This window comes from Myotis lucifugus, unplaced genomic scaffold (assembly GCF_000147115.1).
Source record: "Myotis lucifugus unplaced genomic scaffold, Myoluc2.0 scaffold_412, whole genome shotgun sequence".
In the NCBI taxonomy this organism is placed as follows: Eukaryota; Metazoa; Chordata; class Mammalia; order Chiroptera; family Vespertilionidae; genus Myotis; species Myotis lucifugus.
Window position 1 is genome coordinate 861,519 of NW_005871460.1, and position 18,469 is coordinate 879,987.

General features: G+C 42.6%; 1 protein-coding gene across 3 annotated transcripts; it reads right to left on the reverse strand.

The window, feature by feature from the left end:
- Nucleotides 1-1,663: 1,663 nt before the first annotated feature.
- On the reverse strand, nucleotides 1,664-15,325 carry LOC102440331 (gastrula zinc finger protein XlCGF26.1-like). Of its 3 annotated transcripts, XM_023743756.1 has the most exons (3): nucleotides 15,113-15,325; nucleotides 14,116-14,242; nucleotides 1,664-5,481 (listed from the first exon to the last, which is right to left on the reverse strand). In XM_023743756.1, the coding sequence occupies exons 1-3, from the start codon at nucleotides 15,287-15,289 to the stop codon at nucleotides 3,575-3,577; spliced, it is 2,211 nt and encodes a 736-aa protein (XP_023599524.1). In that variant the 5' UTR covers nucleotides 15,290-15,325; the 3' UTR covers nucleotides 1,664-3,574. The 3 variants fall into 3 exon arrangements, with proteins under 3 accessions (XP_023599524.1, XP_023599526.1, XP_023599525.1); XM_023743758.1 differs by lacking the exon at nucleotides 14,116-14,242 and having other exon boundaries at nucleotides 15,113-15,172; XM_023743757.1 differs by lacking the exons at nucleotides 14,116-14,242; nucleotides 15,113-15,325 and adding an exon at nucleotides 7,248-7,535.
- Between the last annotated feature and the right edge of the window lie 3,144 nt (nucleotides 15,326-18,469).

An 18,469-nucleotide genomic window follows, 5' to 3' on the forward strand; every position in this document is an offset into this window, starting at 1 on the left:
ATATAAATGGAAACAGCTCAGAAAAAAACGGAGTAACTGGCCAAAATGGCAAACACCATTACACGAAAAACTACCTTTACCTACAGTCAAAAAATGTTGTATGTGGAGAGTGTCAGGGTAGATTGTCAGGTAAAGCACAATAAGGACCTCAGTTGTGGCCCAGTGTGCTGTGCACTGCGGTGAGGGGTTGTACTCAAAAGGACTCTCTTCCAACCCAAAGACGCAGGGTGCAGACACAGGAGACTGGGAAGGAGGATGGGGGTCCAGAACATGATCCTGGCTGGAGGGAAAACATGGTGAGAGCCATTGTCTCATTCAGCCAGTAGGGATATAGAGGACAGAATCACATGGCCAGTAGGTCCTATGCATGGATAAGAGGTGAGCACCTGTCCTATGCAACCAGGATCATGAAGGACTCCAGTGTCACTTGGGAATATTAGGTCCTGGAATTCGTCTTCACTCCTGCAGGGTGAATGTCGGTGCCACATAGGAACATCATTTGAAGGTCAAACTGAGGCAAGAAATTCATCACAGTGGATGGGATCACAGCATGTTACCTAACATGTGGGTGAAGGTGCAGAGACTCAGCCCAAGTTACAGAGGTCTCCTGAGGGTCAAACTCTGTGCTGGGATCAAAGGAGAGGCAGACAAATTGCAGCTCACTCTGAAAGAAGTTCCCCCTGGAGAAACCACTGCAGCTGAGGAATGATGGCGTTCCCCTCACCACGGAGCCAAGGGAAGTGCTCTGAGATGTAAAAGGAATGGGAGGAAACGCGTAACCGCAACCATGGAAACAGGAGCTGCAGCTGAGCCACCCTGGTCCTCAGACTGTACCTGCTCCAGCGAGGGCTGCACATCACAGGTAGAGACTGTGTCTGACGCTGGAGAGAATAATGGTTAAAATCCACCCCCTTGAATCTGACACTTGTCTGTGGTGTAAACTTGAGGAGCTAATTTCATTTCTCAGATACTGAATTTTTTCAGCAATTTGATCGGAGTTTCCACTTACCCAGGTTATTGTGAGAATTAAAAGAGAAAATGCTCAAAAATCTAACCCGGGAATCCTGGCAACAAATCCTCAGCTTGTTACTTTTATTGATCTTGGAAGGCCAAAGCAAGCGCCATCAATCATCTGCATGTCACATTCAGCCACCTGAGACTCAGGGAGCTCTAGGGATTCTGCTGCACATTCTCAGGGGGGCCCACCACAATGAGACCTGAGTGCCCACAGCACCTGCCGCCCTGCAGCAGAGTCAGTGGCTTCTTACACGTTCCATTTCTTAGTAAAATGCACCCAAAGACAAATGTCCTTGTGAGCAACGGGGAGTGAGAAGTGCCTGGCCTGGGAAGGTCTCTGCAGGGAGATGCTGGAGTTCAAAGCAGATAGAGAGAGAGAAAAATCAATGCTGAGAGAGAATCATTGATCAGCTACCTCCTGCATAACCACACTGCGGATCTAGGCGGGACTCAGGTATCCTCCTGTGAATGGAACCGTGATGTTCTGGTTCGTATGTTTCAAACCGAGGCCTGATGAACAAAATTTATACACTCCGGGGGGATCCCTCAGCCTGTCCTGTGACCTCTCGCAGTCTGGGATCCTGCAGGAGATGTCCCCACTGACGAAGGTGAATAACATTTATATCCATAGAAAGAATTATACAAAAATGTTTGTAGCAACTTTATTAAAAATAACCAAATATTTATGAAAATGGACAACATGATGGTGATATATTCAAAGATAAGAATATCTACCAGAGCCCTGGCTAAAGCGTAGGCCTATAGACCAAAGGATCCCAGGTTCGATTTAAGTCAAAGACACATATCTTGGTTGAAGACTCCTTCCAGCCAGCGCACTGGTCAGGGCTGATGCAGGAGAAAATTCAATGATATGTTTCCTTCACATCAATGTTTCTGTCTTTCCCTCTCTCTTCCACTGTCCAAAAGAATCAATGGAAAAATATCCTTGGGTGAGGATTAACAACAACAAAAAGAATATATTTTAAAAAAAGATGAGTTACTAATATATCTTTAATAAATGTCCAAGAATTTATGAAATATAAATTAAAACAGAAAAATACTTAGAAAAAGCAAAGTTCTCTATTAAAATGAAATGTAAAACCATGGTTACCAGGAAAGTTGTGAATAGGGACAGATTAAACGAGGTCATGAAGCAACTATACAGTCACAGATATGGTCAGTATTATGAGTATAATGATGGTTTTAGTTTCATGAACCTGTCAAGATTTATGAAACACTATACTTAATACATGCAATTTACTCATTATAGATTTTCAAAAATGGTTCAAGATAAAACAAATGTTACTTATTTAGGAACTGTTGTTTTTCAACTCTATATTCAATCCACTTTCTTATGCCCTCTGGGTGAGAGTCTGATCTCAGTGACAGAAAATGTAACAAACAATGAAAAACAATGAAGAACTTTCACCCAAACCCACTGGAATACTGACTGTGTCACAAAAGCCACATCTCCTCCCTAAAGACACCCTTCGTTTTCCTCTTAGTTTTGCTGCCAGAGCACCAATGGCTCTGATGGGAACATCTGAGAATCTATTTGAAGCCACAAAACTTCTTGATTATAATCAGTGATAATGACTGTTGCACAGAAGATAAACAAACCCAGATGTTCCTCAGATCTGTGTACACACGGCTCCTATAGTCTTTTCCCAAAAAAATGTCTGGGTGTAAGTTTAGATGAAGACCATTCCATCTAATGGGATGCAGTCTGGTCCAAGAGGAATTAGGTCAATGTTTCTGCAGTTAAAGGGTCCCCTCACTGCCATGGTCCTCCAAACAGTGCCCATCACCCATGGAATTGAAGGCATTAAAGCACATGGCCCTCTGCAGCACCTGGGGAAAAGAATCCCTTCAAATGTCTTACCATTCCTTGAAAATAAGAAAAAAAAAATTCACACTGCTCCCAGACATACTTGAGGTTGTCACAACTATCCCCTCTTTGGAGTGATCTCTGTGTCTTAATGCATCCATTTTCACATGAGGACCAGAGAGTCCACAGTGTTTCCTGGGAAAATATGGACAGCAATGTAAATTTGGCAAAAACTGCTGAGCTAATTTCTGCACCATGGTCTTCCCCCAAGGGCAAAAATGTTTCAGAGCCCATGTAAGTTTTTTACCTCATCATGCTTGAAGAGCCCAGATCTCCATATAAACTAACACACACAGTAAATAGAACACCCAACAGTAAAGAAGTCTTAGGGGAAAAGCCTTCATTATTTTGCAAGGGAAGAGCCGTGAGACTGGCAGTTCCTCTACCTGGCAAGACAGCTCTTTATCTTAAAAAGTCCAACATACATACGTATGGTTCCAACATACAAACAAGCAAACAGAACAGCAAAAACAGTTGCGGGGACGTTACATAATGTAGGTGATTCAATGTATGAGATAAAAATCAGACTAATGAGACTTCACACATTTTCTTATACAATTGTTAAGTCCTAACTAAGAAACTACATTTTCAAAGCATCTGAGAAATTTTTCACATTTGGACTCTTTTGGGCAGAGTGAATTTACAAATTAGGCTGAGAGATATCTCACATTAATTACACTCATAACGACTTTCTCCTGTATGAACTCTCTGATGACTGCGAAGCCTGGTGATCCTGGTGTAAGATTTCCCACAGTCACTGCATTTATAAGGCTTTTCTCCTGTATGAATTTTCTGATGACTGAGAAGGACATTCCTCCAGGGAAAAGATTTCCCACAGTCACTGCATTGAAAAGGCTTTTCTCCAGTGTGAACTCTCTGATGACTACGAAGGTTGGTCTTGGTGGTGAAAGATTTCCCACATTCACTGCATTTATAAGGCTTTTCTCCTGTATGAACTCTCTGATGTTTGCGAAGGACAGTCCTCCAGGTAAAAGATTTCCCACATTCACTGCATTTAAAAGGCTTTTCTCCACTATGAACTCTCTGATGATTTTGGAGAGCTATGTTTTCGGTGAAAGTTTTCCCACAGTCACTGCATTTATAAGGCTTTTGTCCTGTATGAATTCTCTGATGACGGCGAAGGACATCGCTCCAGGTAAAAGACTTCCCACATTCACTGCATTTAAAAGGCTTTTCTCCAGTGTGAACTCTCTGATGTATATGAAGGTTGCCCTTGGTGGTAAAAGATTTCCCACATTCACTGCATTTATAAGGCTTTTCTCCTGTATGAACTCTCTGATGACAACAAAGTTTACTGTTACTGGTAAAAGATTTCCCACATTCACTGCAGTGAAAAGGCCTTTCTCCAGTGTGCACTTTTTGATGACGACAAAGTTTAATGCTACAGGTGTAAGCTTTCCCACATTCACCACATATATAAGGCTTTTCTTCAGTGTGAATGCTCTGATGAGAAAGAAGGTTACCGCTCTGGGCAAAAGATTTCCCACATTCACTGCATTTATAAGGCTTTTCTCCTGTGTGAACCCTCTGATGACTGTGAAGGTGAGACGTAGTGGTAAAAGATTTCCCACATTCACTGCAGTGATAAGGCCTTTCTCCAGAGTGCACTCTGTGATGATATTTGAGACCATTGAAACTTGAGAAAGACTTTCCACATTCACTACATTTATAAGGCTTTTCTCTTGTGTGAATGCTCCGATGACAATGAAGGACACTGCTACTAGTAAAAGATTTCCCACACTCATTGCACTCATAAGGCCTTTCTGCTGTGAGAACACTCTGATCATAATGGAGGGCACTGCAATTGGTAAAAGATTTTCCACATTCACTGCGCTCATAAGGCCTTTCTTCAGTGTGCAAAGCTTCATATTCACCTAGGCTGTTAATACTGCTAAAAGCTTTCTCATGTTCACTACACTCATAAGGCCTTTCTTCAGTGTGACCTTGCTGTAGATAATGAAAGCTAGAAAATTTGGTAAAATATTTTCCACATTCAGAGCACACAAAACATCGACTTCCAACATTGACATCCTTTTCCTGAATAAACGTGTGGGTACAAGTAATGTCTTTCTTACATTCTTTTCTGGTGTAATAATATTTTGTCCTTTGAAATGTCATCCCACGTGTCGAAATAGCATTTGGATGGTCCCTGGTCTGAGTAGCCTTTGGGTGGAGATGTCCTGATTCGGTAAGGACACCCTGCCCAACCTCCTCACATGTGAAAAGATTCTGGGACACAGTGAAATTGCAGCTCTTTGCAAGTGAGATCCTGTCCACCCCTCTAATGAAAGTCTTCTCTCTCACAAGCCATTGGTGAAATTTTACAGTGAAGTAAAACCGTTTTGCACATGCCCCACACCTCAACAGTATCTGTCCGTGTTGTGTTCCCTGCAGCTCCATCACGCGGAAAATGTTTCCCAAGACTAGTCCACAACTCTCACAGGGGTGGCTCTTCTGGGAAGACAAGGCTACCTTGGGATTCCTTGCGTGTGATACTCTCACAGAAACATTCTGTTCAGTTGCTGCCTCCACATTCTCTGCTCCACAGCAGCAACCTAAACAAAAGAAAACACTCATGAGGTACATGTTGACCTCAAGAAAACAGAGTATCTTCACCACAAATGTTTATCTGTCATGACTAGGCCTGATTCCATAGAAAGATTTTAAGTAGCACTCAGGTATACTCTGAGGAAATTGCAGTTATACATATCATCGCCCCAAAAGTCAGTCGATGATGAAAAGCTCACCAAGAGAAGGACAGAAGCACAGGATGGGACACAAAGAAGAGAGGAAGGCTCTACTAAATGTTTCTGCAGAAACGGCTTCCTTTAGGACCTTACATGCTGGCCATGTGAGTCTGTGTAAAATAATTTAAAGCGGCTCAAAGTCATAAAAATTAATTGTATTAGAGCACATGATGTTCAACGTCAATATAATAACGTGTGCACTCCAAGGTACTGCAAGCATGGACCAACGTTGGCTTGCACTAAAGAGAGACCTTTGCAGAGGTGCAAAGTCCAGTGAGGTGAAGGCTATCCGTGGGCTGGGAATCTGAGTAGAAATGAAAACTGAGTACTTGGCAAAGTATCAACAATAAGTACAAACAAGAATAACTGGGTGAGGAATGGGCAACTGTAAGAAAACACTGGGTTTCTAGCTATGAATGTAACAGAGGCCAGCCGAAAATTCCTCCCCAATGATCCTTCTCCAAAGCAAGACCACCCGTGAATCCACTGTATCATTAATAAAGTCCTGTTTCGCCCTAACCGGTTTGGCTCAGTGGATAGAGTGTCGGTCTTCGGACTGAAGGGTCCCAGGTTCAATTCCAGTCAAGGGCATATATCTTAGTTGCGGGCACATCCCCAGCAGGAGGTGTGCAGGAAGCAGTTGATCAATGTTTCTCTCTCATCGATGTTTTAACTCTCTATCCCTGTCCCTTCGTGTTTGTAAAAAAATCAATAAAATACATATAAAAATAAATAAATAAAGTCATGTTTCTTCTGTGATGCACAAATGATTCTTCCCCTTAAATCCCCCTTGAGCCATTCCATGGGATAAATGATGCAAATCTTCAAATAAAAACAAAAGAGTTGGATGATCTACAATGTGGTAGAACAACAAAAGACAAATGAGATCACAGACAAACCACCTATGTGAGCCCTAGCTGGCTTGGCTCAGTGGATGGAGAATTTGCCTGTGGACAGTGGGGTCCTAGGTTCACTTCCGGCCAGGGGCATGTGCCTGTGTTGCGGACTTCATCCCCAGGAGGTGGTGTGCAGGAGGCAGCCGATCAATGATTCTCTCTCATCATTGATGTTTCCATCTCTCCCTTCTTCTCTGAAATCACTAAAAATATGTTAAAAAAGAACAAAACACCTATGTGAGTGACATCCAAAAGAATGCAGAATCAGAGATATGAGCATCTGCCCCGAGCCCAGTGTAAGTAGACAGCTACTCAGAAACAAAAAGCGCATAAAAAATGGGAGTAAGAGTACCATGAAGACAAACAGTATAACAGACACAAATAAAGAAGTGTACAGAAAGAATGACTACAAAAGACTGGGTGAATAAAGATATTTGAAAATATGTACAGTAAAAAACAAGGATCAGAATAACCTCCAGCAGCCCCTGTGCTTCTGCTATCATTGACCAAAGTGGCCTGTTTTTAAAAAAAGCAGTGGAAATTTTTGTGTTTAAAAACCACAGAATGCCTTGGCCAGTATGGCTCAGTTGGTTGGAGCAGCATCCTGTGTACCAAAGGGTCGAGTATTCAATTCCCAGTCAAGGCACATATCAGTATATGGGTTCCATTTCCAGTTACCTTGTGTGCAGAAGTCAGTCGATGGATGTTTCTCCCTCACTCTGATGTTTCTCTGTCTCTCTGTCTCCCCATCTCTCTTCCTCAAATATTTGAACAAGCATCAGTAAAAGGGAGATAAGGCAAAATAAAACAATACAAATATTGGCTACCCTTGAGTTAGACTAAAGCAAAGAACAAAAACCAACAAACAAACAACAACAAGCTTCAGGGAGGTAGGGGAGGCTGGGGAAAGGTCAATTGGGAAAAAAACACAAAAAACAAGCTTCAAGGAAATGAAAGGTAAGACATTATACCTAACACTAGGAACCACAAAGCATCATAAGTTATGTTGAGCCCTAACGGGTTTGGCTCAGTGGATAGACTGTCGGCCTGCGGACTGAAGGGTCCCAGGTTCGATTCTAGTCAAGGGCATATACCTTAGTTGTGGGCACATCCGCAGTAGGAGGTGTGCAGGAGGCCGTTTATCAATGTTTCTCTCTCAGCGATGTTTCTAAACCTCTATCCCTATCCCTTCCTCTCTGTGAAAACTCAATAAAATATATTTTTTTAAAAAAGAGAGATGTTGATGTTAAGAGAAAACTTGACCCTCCACAGAAAATTTGTCAAGATCCCATATGAGCTTCTGAAATTAATAAACATATTCAGAGCCCTGGCCAGGTAGCTCTCTAGTTGCGTGTGTGGTCCTGATGCACCACGGCTGTGGCTTTGTAGGGCACATGTAGGGGACAACCAATAAATGCTTAGATGGGTAGAACAGCAAATCAATGTTTCCCTCTCTTTCTTTGTTTCCCCTCCTGTCTCAAAAATCAATTAAAAAAAAGGCTGCCCAGTATGGCTCAGTGATTGAGCATAAACCCATGACCTAGGACAATGGTTCTCAACCTTCTGGCCCTTCAAATACAGTTACTCATGTTGTGACCCAACCATAAAATTGTTTTCATTGCTACTTCATAACTGTAATGTTGCTACGGTTATGAATCTAAATGTAAATATCTGATATGCAGGATGGTCTTAGGTGACCCCAGTGAAAGGGTCGTTCGACCGCCAAAGGGGTTGCGACCCACAGGTTGAGAACCGCTGACCTAGGAGATCACAATTCCAGTCCTTGTCAGAAGAGACGTGCAGGTTGCTGGCCCTATCTCCATTGGGGCGTGTGCAGAAAGCAGCTAATCAATGACTCTCTCTCATTATTCATGTTTCTAATGCTCTCTCCTTAATTTCCTCTATGAAATCAATAAAATATAGTTTATAGATATAATTAATTTAAGGAATAAATAAATAGCCCTGGCCCGTGTCGCTCAGTGCTGAGAGTGACTTCTTGCACATTGGAAGGTCATGGATGTGATGCTCGGTAAGAGGCAGGTACGTGGGTTTCAGGTTCAATCCCCCTCCTAGTGGGGGCACATGTGTGAGGCGACCAATAGATGTTTCTCTCTCTCTCTCTCTGCCTCTCCCTTTCTCTCTCTCTTAGAAAAAAAATCAATGGAAAAAATATTCTCACTATTCAGGTGAAGATAAAAGAAGAAAGAATTGAATTCAGAAAAGTTACGGGAGAGGAGATCCAAGATGGCGGTGTAGGCAAAGGCCTATACTGGCTTCCTCCCACAACCACATCAAAATTACAACTAAAATACACAACAACCATCAGCCAGAAAGCCTGGAAAGCTGGCTGAATGGAAGTCTTAGGACAGTGGTTCTCAACCTTGGCTGCACATTAGAATCACCTGGGAATCTTTTTAAAATCCTGATTTCTGGGCCTCATCCTCCGGAAATTCTGTTTCCTTGTTACTAATGATGAGGCCCAGAAATCAGGATTTGAGAAAGATTCCCAGGTGATTCTAATGTACAGCCAAAGTTGAGAACCACTGTCTTAGCACTAGAGAGGTAAAGTAGAAAGCACACTGAGACTGGTAGGAGGTACAGAGGCATGGAAGGTGCTGGTGCTATACCCATGTGGGACACATTTTTAATTGGGAGGGAGATCGGCTCTGCAGAGGTCACCTGGAAGAGCAAGGGGTCCCAGTACCACAGCAGACGCCCAGCCCAGGGTCCCAGAGCTGGAGAAAAAGTCCCCACTGGCAGTAAGAACTACGGGCTGTAAAAACCAGTGCGGACTGGGGCTCAGTGACACAGAGGCTGCAGGAGACCCAGCTGCTCCTCTTACAATGCCAGTACCACTAACGGAACTTACAACCTCCTGGTACTTTTGACCTCCAGGGCCTGGAGAGTCTGGGGGTGGACAGGCGGATCAAGACACATATGAGGGGAAACTGGACTAACTGGCATCGGGGCAGGAATTCGAGGGCAGCTTTCTCCAAGACAGAGGTGCTTGCATTGGTCATTATACCTATTCTGGGACATCCCAGGTCATAGGTCTGAGTGACAACCATTTCTGTATGCTCCGACCTGGTGATTCCCTGAGACCTCACCCCATCCAATTTACAACTCCACCCAAGTTGTGTGCAGCAGCATTTGTATATGAATTGCCTGTCCTTGCTCGGGCTAAAACCTGTCAAACCAGTTGCAGTTGGGTCAGGGAACCCCAAAGTTATCAATAAAAGGCCTATACCTGGCACAAGCACTAGCCTTCCTTGCTTCATAGCTAGGCCTCATTAGGGCACTTCCAAACTCAATACAAAGAGGAGAATCTGCAGATCTCTCTGTAGATGCTGCTGGGTGGCCCCAGGAAGAGGCTGATTTTACACCTCCCAGGAGACCCAAGAGCCAGTGTACCCAGTGATCAGTGTCATACCATATCACCTTACAACTCTTCACATCCATAAGCGACACATTCAAGGGGCAGACTCACTGACCACCAGAGCCCCACTGATACAGGTCATGCTCCATAGGGGTGTCTCCTGCACAGCAGCTCTCCCACTGTAGTCATAGTGACACCCATCAATCCTTAAATCCTCAAGAAAATTCTGGAAAATCAGATCCAGCAATACATTAGAAAGATCATACACCATGACCAAGTGGGATTTATTCTTGGGATGAAAGATTGGTACAATATCTGCAAATCAATAAATATGATACAACATATAAACAAACTGAAAGACAAATATCATATAATCATACCAATTGATGCAGAAAAAGCATTTGACATAATCTGACACACTTTCTTGTTAAAAACTCTCAGCAAAGTGGGAGCCCAAGGATCATACCTCAACATAATAAAAGACTTATATGACAAACCTACAGCCAATATCAGACTCAATGAGCAAAAACTACAACCATATTCTATAAGAACAGGACCAAGACAGGGATGTCCATTTTCACCGCTCCTGTTTGATATAAAATTGGAAGTGCTAGCCACAGCTATCAGAAGGGAAGAAAAAATTAAAGACATCATAATTGGAAAACAAGAAGTAAAATGGTCATTATTCAATCAAAAAACTACTAATTTAATAAATGCCTTCAGAAATGTAGCAGGATACAAAATTAACACTGAGATATCTATGACTTCTTTATACCCAAATAATGAAACAAACAGAAAGAGAAACAAACAAATAAACAAAAAATCTTATCTACCATTGCAACAAAAAAATTAGGATACCTAGGAATAAACTTAACTAACGCAGTAAAAGACATGAAACCCGAAAACTACAGGAAGTTGAAAAAAAGAGACAGAAGAAGATATAAACAAATGGAAACATATACCGTGTTCATGGATTGGTAGAATCAGCATCATTAAAATGTCCATGCTACCCAAAGCAATCTGCAGATTCAATGCAATCCCCATTAAGATACCAACTGCATATTTCATAGACCTATAATAAGCTCTCCAAAAATAAATATGGAATAATAATGAAAAATAGCCACAGCAATCCTCAGAAAGAACAAAGTTGAAGGGATGACAATACCAGGTACCAAGGTATATTGCAAATATGCCTGGTACTTGCACCACAACAGACATATAGAACACTGCAACAGAACAGAGAATCCAGAAATTGACCCACGCCTTTATGCTCAATATTTGTCAAAGGAGGCAACAACATACAATGAAATCAAGACAGTCTCTTCAATAAATAGTGTTTGGAAAACTGAACAGATACATGCAAAAAAATGAAACTAGACCACTAACTTATATCATACACAAAATAAATTAAATATAGATAAAGTCTGTAAACACAAGATGGGAAACTTTAAAAATCTTAGAAGAATCCACAGGCAGCAAAATATCAGACATATATCCTAGCAATGTCTTTACGGATACAGTTCCTAGGGTAATGGAAACTAAGGAAAAAATGAACAAATAGAACTACGTCAAGATAAAAAGCTTCTGCACAGCCAAAGAAACCATCAACAAAATAACCAGAAAGCCCAAGGCATGGGAGAACATATTTGCCAATGTTGTATCTGATAAGAGTTTACTCTCCAAAATTTACAGGAAATCATACATCATAAGAAAAAGAAGGTACACGATCCAATCAAAAAATGGGAAAAGGACCGAAATACACACTTTTCGAGAGTGGATATACGGAAAGCCGAGACATATAAAAACACGCTCAAAGCCACTTATCCAAGAGACGCAAATCAAAATGACAATGAGATATCATCTCACACCTGTCAGGATGGCTATCATCAACTAATGGACAAACGACAAGTGCTGACAAGGATGTGGAGAAAAAGGAACCCTTGTGCATCGCTGGTGGGAATGCATATTGGTACAGACACTGTGGAATATAGTGTAGAGTTTTCCAAAAAATTAAAAATGGAACTCCCAATTGACCCATCTAGGAAAATATCCCAAGAAATCAGAAACAGCCCTTGCCGGTTTGGCTCACTGGATAGAGCATCAGCCTGCAGGTTGAAGGGTCCCAGGTTTGATGCCGCCCAAGGCAACATGACGGACTGTGGGCTCAATTACCAGTAGGGTGCATGCAGAACGCAGAGATCAATGATTCTCTCTTATCATTAATGTTACTATCTCTCTCTCCTTCTCCTTTCCTCTCTCCGAAATCAATAACGAAATTAAAATTAAAAAAAGAAATCAGAAACACCAATCAGGAAGGACATATGCACCCCTGTATTCATAGCAACACAATTTACAATAGCTAAGATTTGGAAATAGCCTAAGTGCCCATCAGTAAATGAGTGGATTAAAAACTGTGCTACATAAGTTTGCTATTAAAATACATTAAACTATAAAAAAATAAAAATAAAAATAAAAACTGTGCTACATCTACACAATGGAGTAGTATGCTGCTGTTACAAAGGAGGAACTCTTACTATTTGCAACAGCATGGATGGAACTGGAGAGCATTATGCTAAGCAAAATAAGCCAGGTGGAGAAAGATAGTTATCACATGATCTCACTCATTTGTGGTCAATGAGGGAAAATTGCGACATATGTAATACAATATATATTTCTTTAAACAATAAAGAATTTTTAAAAAAGAAATATTGTGAAAATATCCATAGTACACAATGCATTCAACAGATTAAATGGAACCCTGAGGTTACTTCTTATGGTACTTTACAAAGATATGAAAAGAGAACCTTGAAATGTATAGAACTAAAAAATGTGAGTAGCAAAAACAATCCTGAGTGAGAAGCAAGCTGGTGGCATCACTTCCTGACATCAATTTCTTACAAAGACAAAGCAAGCAAACTGTGTTGCTGAAGAAACACAGACACATACATCAATAGAAGAGAACAGAAAACACAGAAATAAACCCAGGCACATACTTTCAAGTAATTATTGTCAAAACTGCAAGACAGAGAAGAAAGGAAAGACAGTTTCTTCAATGAATGGTGCTGCTGAAAATCAATACTCACATGGAAACACAACAATACTGCACACCCCTGAAAGAATTTAACGCAACCTGCATACCGGAATTGAATGTCAGCGCTAAAACTTAAAACGCCTCAGAACAACCTAGAGAAAAAGTTTTGGAGATTTGTTTTGACATGATTTTCTGAATGTGACACCAACCACCACAAAAAAAAAACAAAAACAAACAGTCCAGATGGCAACAAATAAAGAAAAAGCTTCTTCACAGCCCAACAGCAATAAAAAAATGAAATGAAAGGAAATCTAGAGAACAGAAAAAAATACTTGCAAATCCTATGAAGGAATTGCTTGGAGAGATTGGGGATTCAGTTCTGATCAGCACAATAAAGCAAATATTGAGATATAGACAGAAATTCACACAAATAGTTGGAGTTCCCAGGGAATAATAAAGTTATGTTAATAGTATACTGGAGGCTAATAACAATGCAATGACTTGTCTGAAAACCAAACTCAATATAACTTCATTAAAAATACTTTATTACTAAGCACTAGTAACAAGCATCTGAGCTTGCTAGAAACATGGTGGCACTAGACCTGCTAAATGCAGGGTTGTCAAACACATACAATTTGTAGAAAAGTGGGTGTGGGGGAGCAATATATGCATCTGAAAAGCACAATTAAGCACATACAAAAATATATGTTCCTGGATGTGATAAGCAATTAATATATAAAATATACAAGATAGTCAAGAGAATGTTTAACCAAAAAATAGAGTTATTAAGCAAGAAGAGGACATGGAAACAATTCCTCTAAAAGTATGTACAAATGACCAACAAGAATATAGAAAATGCTCTCCTCACTGATCAAAGTGGGATCCCTCAATCTTCAAAAAATACACTAGGAAGCACAAATCCTTCCCTGTGAATTTAGTGGAGCTGGGGGTATTGGGACTTCAGGAATAGAAGGGAGCAGCAGAAACAGACCAACCCTCCCAAGGACAGCAACTACCCAGGAAACTGGAAAATGAAGCAGTACCACAGTCTACATGGGAGGACAGAGCACACCCTGGGGGATGGAGTCTGGAAAATAGAAAAGCCAAGTCCAGGTCACTGGTGAGAGTGAGGGTCTTACCCAGCGAGGATATAAGTTCAAAGTTCTCCAGCATCACATTCAGGTACAGCTGTCTCTGACCCTCATCAAGGAGGCTCCATTCCTCCCTGGAGAAGTACAGGGCAATGTCCTCAAAGGTCACGCCAACCTGTCAGTATGGAGACAATTGAAACCAGAGCTGCCTTTCTGAGAACCAGTAATCCTACTGCTTACACACCTTCCCCCCTCAACCTCCTCCAGGGCACCCGGTTAATGTGGACACCAGGCCCTAATGCCAGTGCAGGCTTCTCTCTCATCACAGTCCCATTACTCACTGTGATTGCCCTCAGCAGAGCAGCTGGGTTGGTGGGAAGGAATGGGGGAGGGGAGGGTAGAGAGCAATGCCATTTAAGGTCTGGGCGATGCCTGCAGGGCCCCAACCTTCCTGCCAGCAACACCACTGCAGTCTCCTAGATCCTGCCGCCAAGACAAAGCCAAGCGTCGGTTTATGCTTCACCTTTAGGTCCCCACACCAGATCCCGGGACCATCAGCTCACACTTCCTCCAGATGTGCACACCACTGGGTAACGTTTATCCCCTTCCCATGTTCAGACCCCAGGTTCACTCCCTCAGCTCTGTCCCCTTCCTGCTCCAATGCCACTGGGTCTCGCTGGACTCACCCATGAACTTGGCATATGGCGTGTAGAGAGCTTGTAGTCCAGCCGGATCCAGGGCCACCCCAGGCCCCTAATGGACCCACAGCCGGGAAAGCCCCGAATGAGTCTGTGCCGTCCTCCCTGCAGCCTCTGATCTTTCCGTCAATATTCACAGCCACATCCTCAGGGACCTTCAGATGCAAGTCACCCCCGTCCGCTCTGCCCTGCACTTGCTGTGTCCTCAGAAGCCACAACACTCCTCTCTCCCCTCCACCTTCCTCACGGCCCTCCACGCGGGACTGAGCTGCAGGACGGGACAGCGCCCTCCCCAGGCTGTGGTGTCTGTGTGAGGAGGCGGTGAGGGCCGGGGGGACTGAACTCACCTCAGCCCGTCTCCTCAGCGGGGGCGCCGCCATTGCCCTCTGTAGGCTGAGCGGGGCAGGAGCAGAAGCCGCTGCAGGAATGGCGGTCCCTGTCCCGGCCCTGGCGTGGGTCCGGGTGGCGACTCCGAGCTTCAATCCCACGTGGGAGCTGTGAGCACCACTGGAGGCCCCGACCATTGGCTGTGAGGCGGGGAGCACCGCTCTCCGGCCTTCTCCACGGGACCGCGAACACGGAACAAAAATCTGAGAAAACGAAATCCTGACAAGGATTACCGGTCCCGCCCTACAGAAGCGGCCAAACGGACCCTCCATTGGCTCCGCGTGATGCCATTCCACGCGTGGCCTTCTGGGTAATGTAGTTTCTCCGCTCCAAAGCCGGGATCCAGTATTTCTCAGTTGACTCCAGGACTTGATTTAGGCGCAAATAGCCCAAGAACACAACAAGTACACTAAGGGCCCTCTAGCGCCTTCAGGGGAGGTGATGTCCGGGGCAAGTTTGTTTCTCCAGCACCTGCGGGGCTGGTTTTGAATATCTTTCTTCAGGACCTGCTCTTTCTGACTGGCAGGCATTGTTTCTTCATTCAGGATTTTTGGCATGTGCCTCCTAAAGGCCAAATGTAGCTGGGGGAGGTTGCTCAAGTCTCTGACTAGATCTAACCTGCCTCCATTGAATTCATTATACAAAGTTTATGTCACAAAACAGACACTCATACTTAAGAGCATCTGCTTCTGATGCCATCCAAAGTGTCAGCTCTGCCTGGGCTGCAGTGTGGATAAGATGGCCAAGAGACATGTGAAAAATGCTCCAAGTGACTGATCATCAGAGAGATGCAAATTAAAGCAACAATTAAAGATGACCTCACAACTGTCAGCATGGCTGTCATCAACAAATCAACCAAGGAAAAGTGCTGGGGAGGATTGAAAAAAAGGGAACCCTAGTACACCCCTGGTGGGAATGCAAACCTGTACAGCCATTATGGAAATCAGTTTGGAGTTTTTGCAAAAATTTTAATATGGAACTGCCATTTAATTCAGTGATTCTATTCCTAGGAATATATCCTAAGAAACTTAAAACAATCAGATAGAATGTATGCACCCCTATGTTCATAGCAGCACAATTTACAATAGCAAAGACCTGGAAACTGCCCAAGTATCCATCAAAATAGTGGATAAAAAACTGTGGTACATTTATACCATGGAATACCATGCAGAAGTAAAAATGAAGAATCTCTTACCCTTTCACACAGCATGGAGGGACCTTGAAAGCATCACGCTAAGTGAAATAAGTCAGTCAGAGAGGACAGTATCACTTGATCTCACTCATATTTGGAATCTAATTAACAAAAAACTGATGGAGTGGATTCAGAGATATGGAAGCATGGAATTACAGTAGAATCTTAGAGGGAAAGTGGAGAAGGGTAAAAAGAAATATGCTCAGGTAAGGATTAAAACACACACACACACACACACACACACACACACTAAAAACAAAGTCACCTGAGCCTTGAGCATTTTCTTCTGTTCTCTGAAAGCAAGAGGAAAGCTCTAGCTTGCTGGGTTCTGGGTTTGCTCTACATTTGTGTTTATAAATTTGTCTTCCATCAGTTGAGTGCCTGGAAATGCTGATACCCCTCCATGTAACATTCTCCTGCTTCACATGAGTCAATTGCTTTTGCTGTTGTTGTAAGAAATGTCCAAACTTGTGGAGACTTTTTCTAAGTTTATTTGACCCAAGTTGGCGACATTTGCCAGGACGAAAAATAACAACAGGTTGAGTAATGCTCAGGAGAATGACAGTTTTGCACCTTTTTTTATACATTTTTAAAAATATATATTTTATTGATTTTTTACAACGAGGAAGGGAGAGGGATAGAGAGTCAGAAACATGGATGAGAAAGAAACATCCATAAGCTGCCTCCTACACACCTCCCACTGAGGATGCGCCCGCAACCAACGTACATGCCCTTGACCAGAATCGAACCTGGGGCCCTTGGGTCCACAGGCCGACGCTCTATCCACTGAACCAAACAGGTTAGGGTTATACATAATACTCAAAAGAGAAGACATATGGGGGTTAATTGAGATTTACTGGTGATAAATTAGAATGGGGGAATGAAGAGGGAAATCCCTGGGATTAAACAAAAAGTAAAAAAAGTAGACAAAAACTTCTTTTTAAAATGTTCTCCAACAGTTAACACTTAATATTTGACACAACAATAATAATAATTGTGGACCTGAGTTCTTCTGTGTTTGGAGATTGTGCCCTTAGGAGTCTGTAAAAAAGGAAATTTCCCAGAAAATCCAATGATATGTATTCTAGATGCAAAAAGACAATAGACATGCTCAATAAGGTAAAGATTGAACTTTGCAAAGAAACAGAACGAAACCAAAAAAAGGAGGCCAGGGCATAACTAGCCCTGTGACTTGCTTTTCTTTAAAAAGTTTTAACTTCAAACGATCCTGGGTGGTTACTTTTGGCCTGAGTTTGTATGATTCACTATGTGATGCCAGGCTACCTGAGCTTCCTATATTTACTATTTACCATCATTTTTGTCCATACTGTGGTGTTAAAACCTATGAGGTCAGGAGAAAAATCACTGAGTGCTGTATTTCCTTTGGGACCCATTGCTGACATCCTCCTGAACATAATGCCCCCAGTACTGCTCCTGTCCCTTTATTTGGTCTCCTAGAAGTATTCACTCTTCAGGTCAATAAAGCCTTAGGTTCTAAAAGTCCTCGAGGTATTTGTAAGGATAAGAAGGTCTTTCTGTTTCTTTTCTGTGACCTTCCACAATTTATGAGAAGCACTTGCTAATTAATATATTTTATTAATTTTTTACAGAGAGGAAGGGAGAGAGATAGAGAGCTAGAATCATCGATGAGAGAGAAACATCGATCAGCTGCCTCCTGCACACCTCCTACTGGGGATGTGCCTGCAACCAAGGTACATGCCCTTGACCGGAATCGAACCTGGGACCTTTCAGTCCGCAGGCCGACGCTCTATCCACTGAGCCAAACCGGTTATGGCAGCACTTGCTAATTAAACCCCAAATTAATGGCTCCTCTAATTCAAAGAGCTCCTCTGTTCGAACTGCAGAACAAGATAAGCTACTTTTAAGGCTAAATTCTTACCTGCTGTTGTTACACCTCAGGGGTAACTCACACCAAGGAGTCTCTAGTTTGTAGAAAGTTTCCTCTCCTCCACACCTTCAAACATGCCTCTTCATAACTTTTTCTCCGGTCATTTTTTTTTTTTTTTACAGAGAAGAAGGAGAGGGATAGAGAGTTAGAAACATCGATGAGAGAGAAACATCTATCAGCTTCCTCCTGCACACCCCCTACTGGGGATATGCATGC

Coding starts and splice junctions, on each gene's coding strand:
- LOC102440331 (XM_023743756.1), bottom strand. CDS start 15,289: ATGGTCGGGGCCTCCAGTGGTGCTCACAGCTCCCACGTGGGATTGAAG. Junction 14,243..15,112: donor CGCTGAGGAGACGGGCTGAG/GTGAGTTCAGTC, acceptor CCATACTGACAG/GTTGGCGTGACCTTTGAGGA. Junction 5,482..14,115: donor TGAACTTATATCCTCGCTGG/GTAAGACCCTCA, acceptor TCTTTTGTTTAG/GTTGCTGCTGTGGAGCAGAG.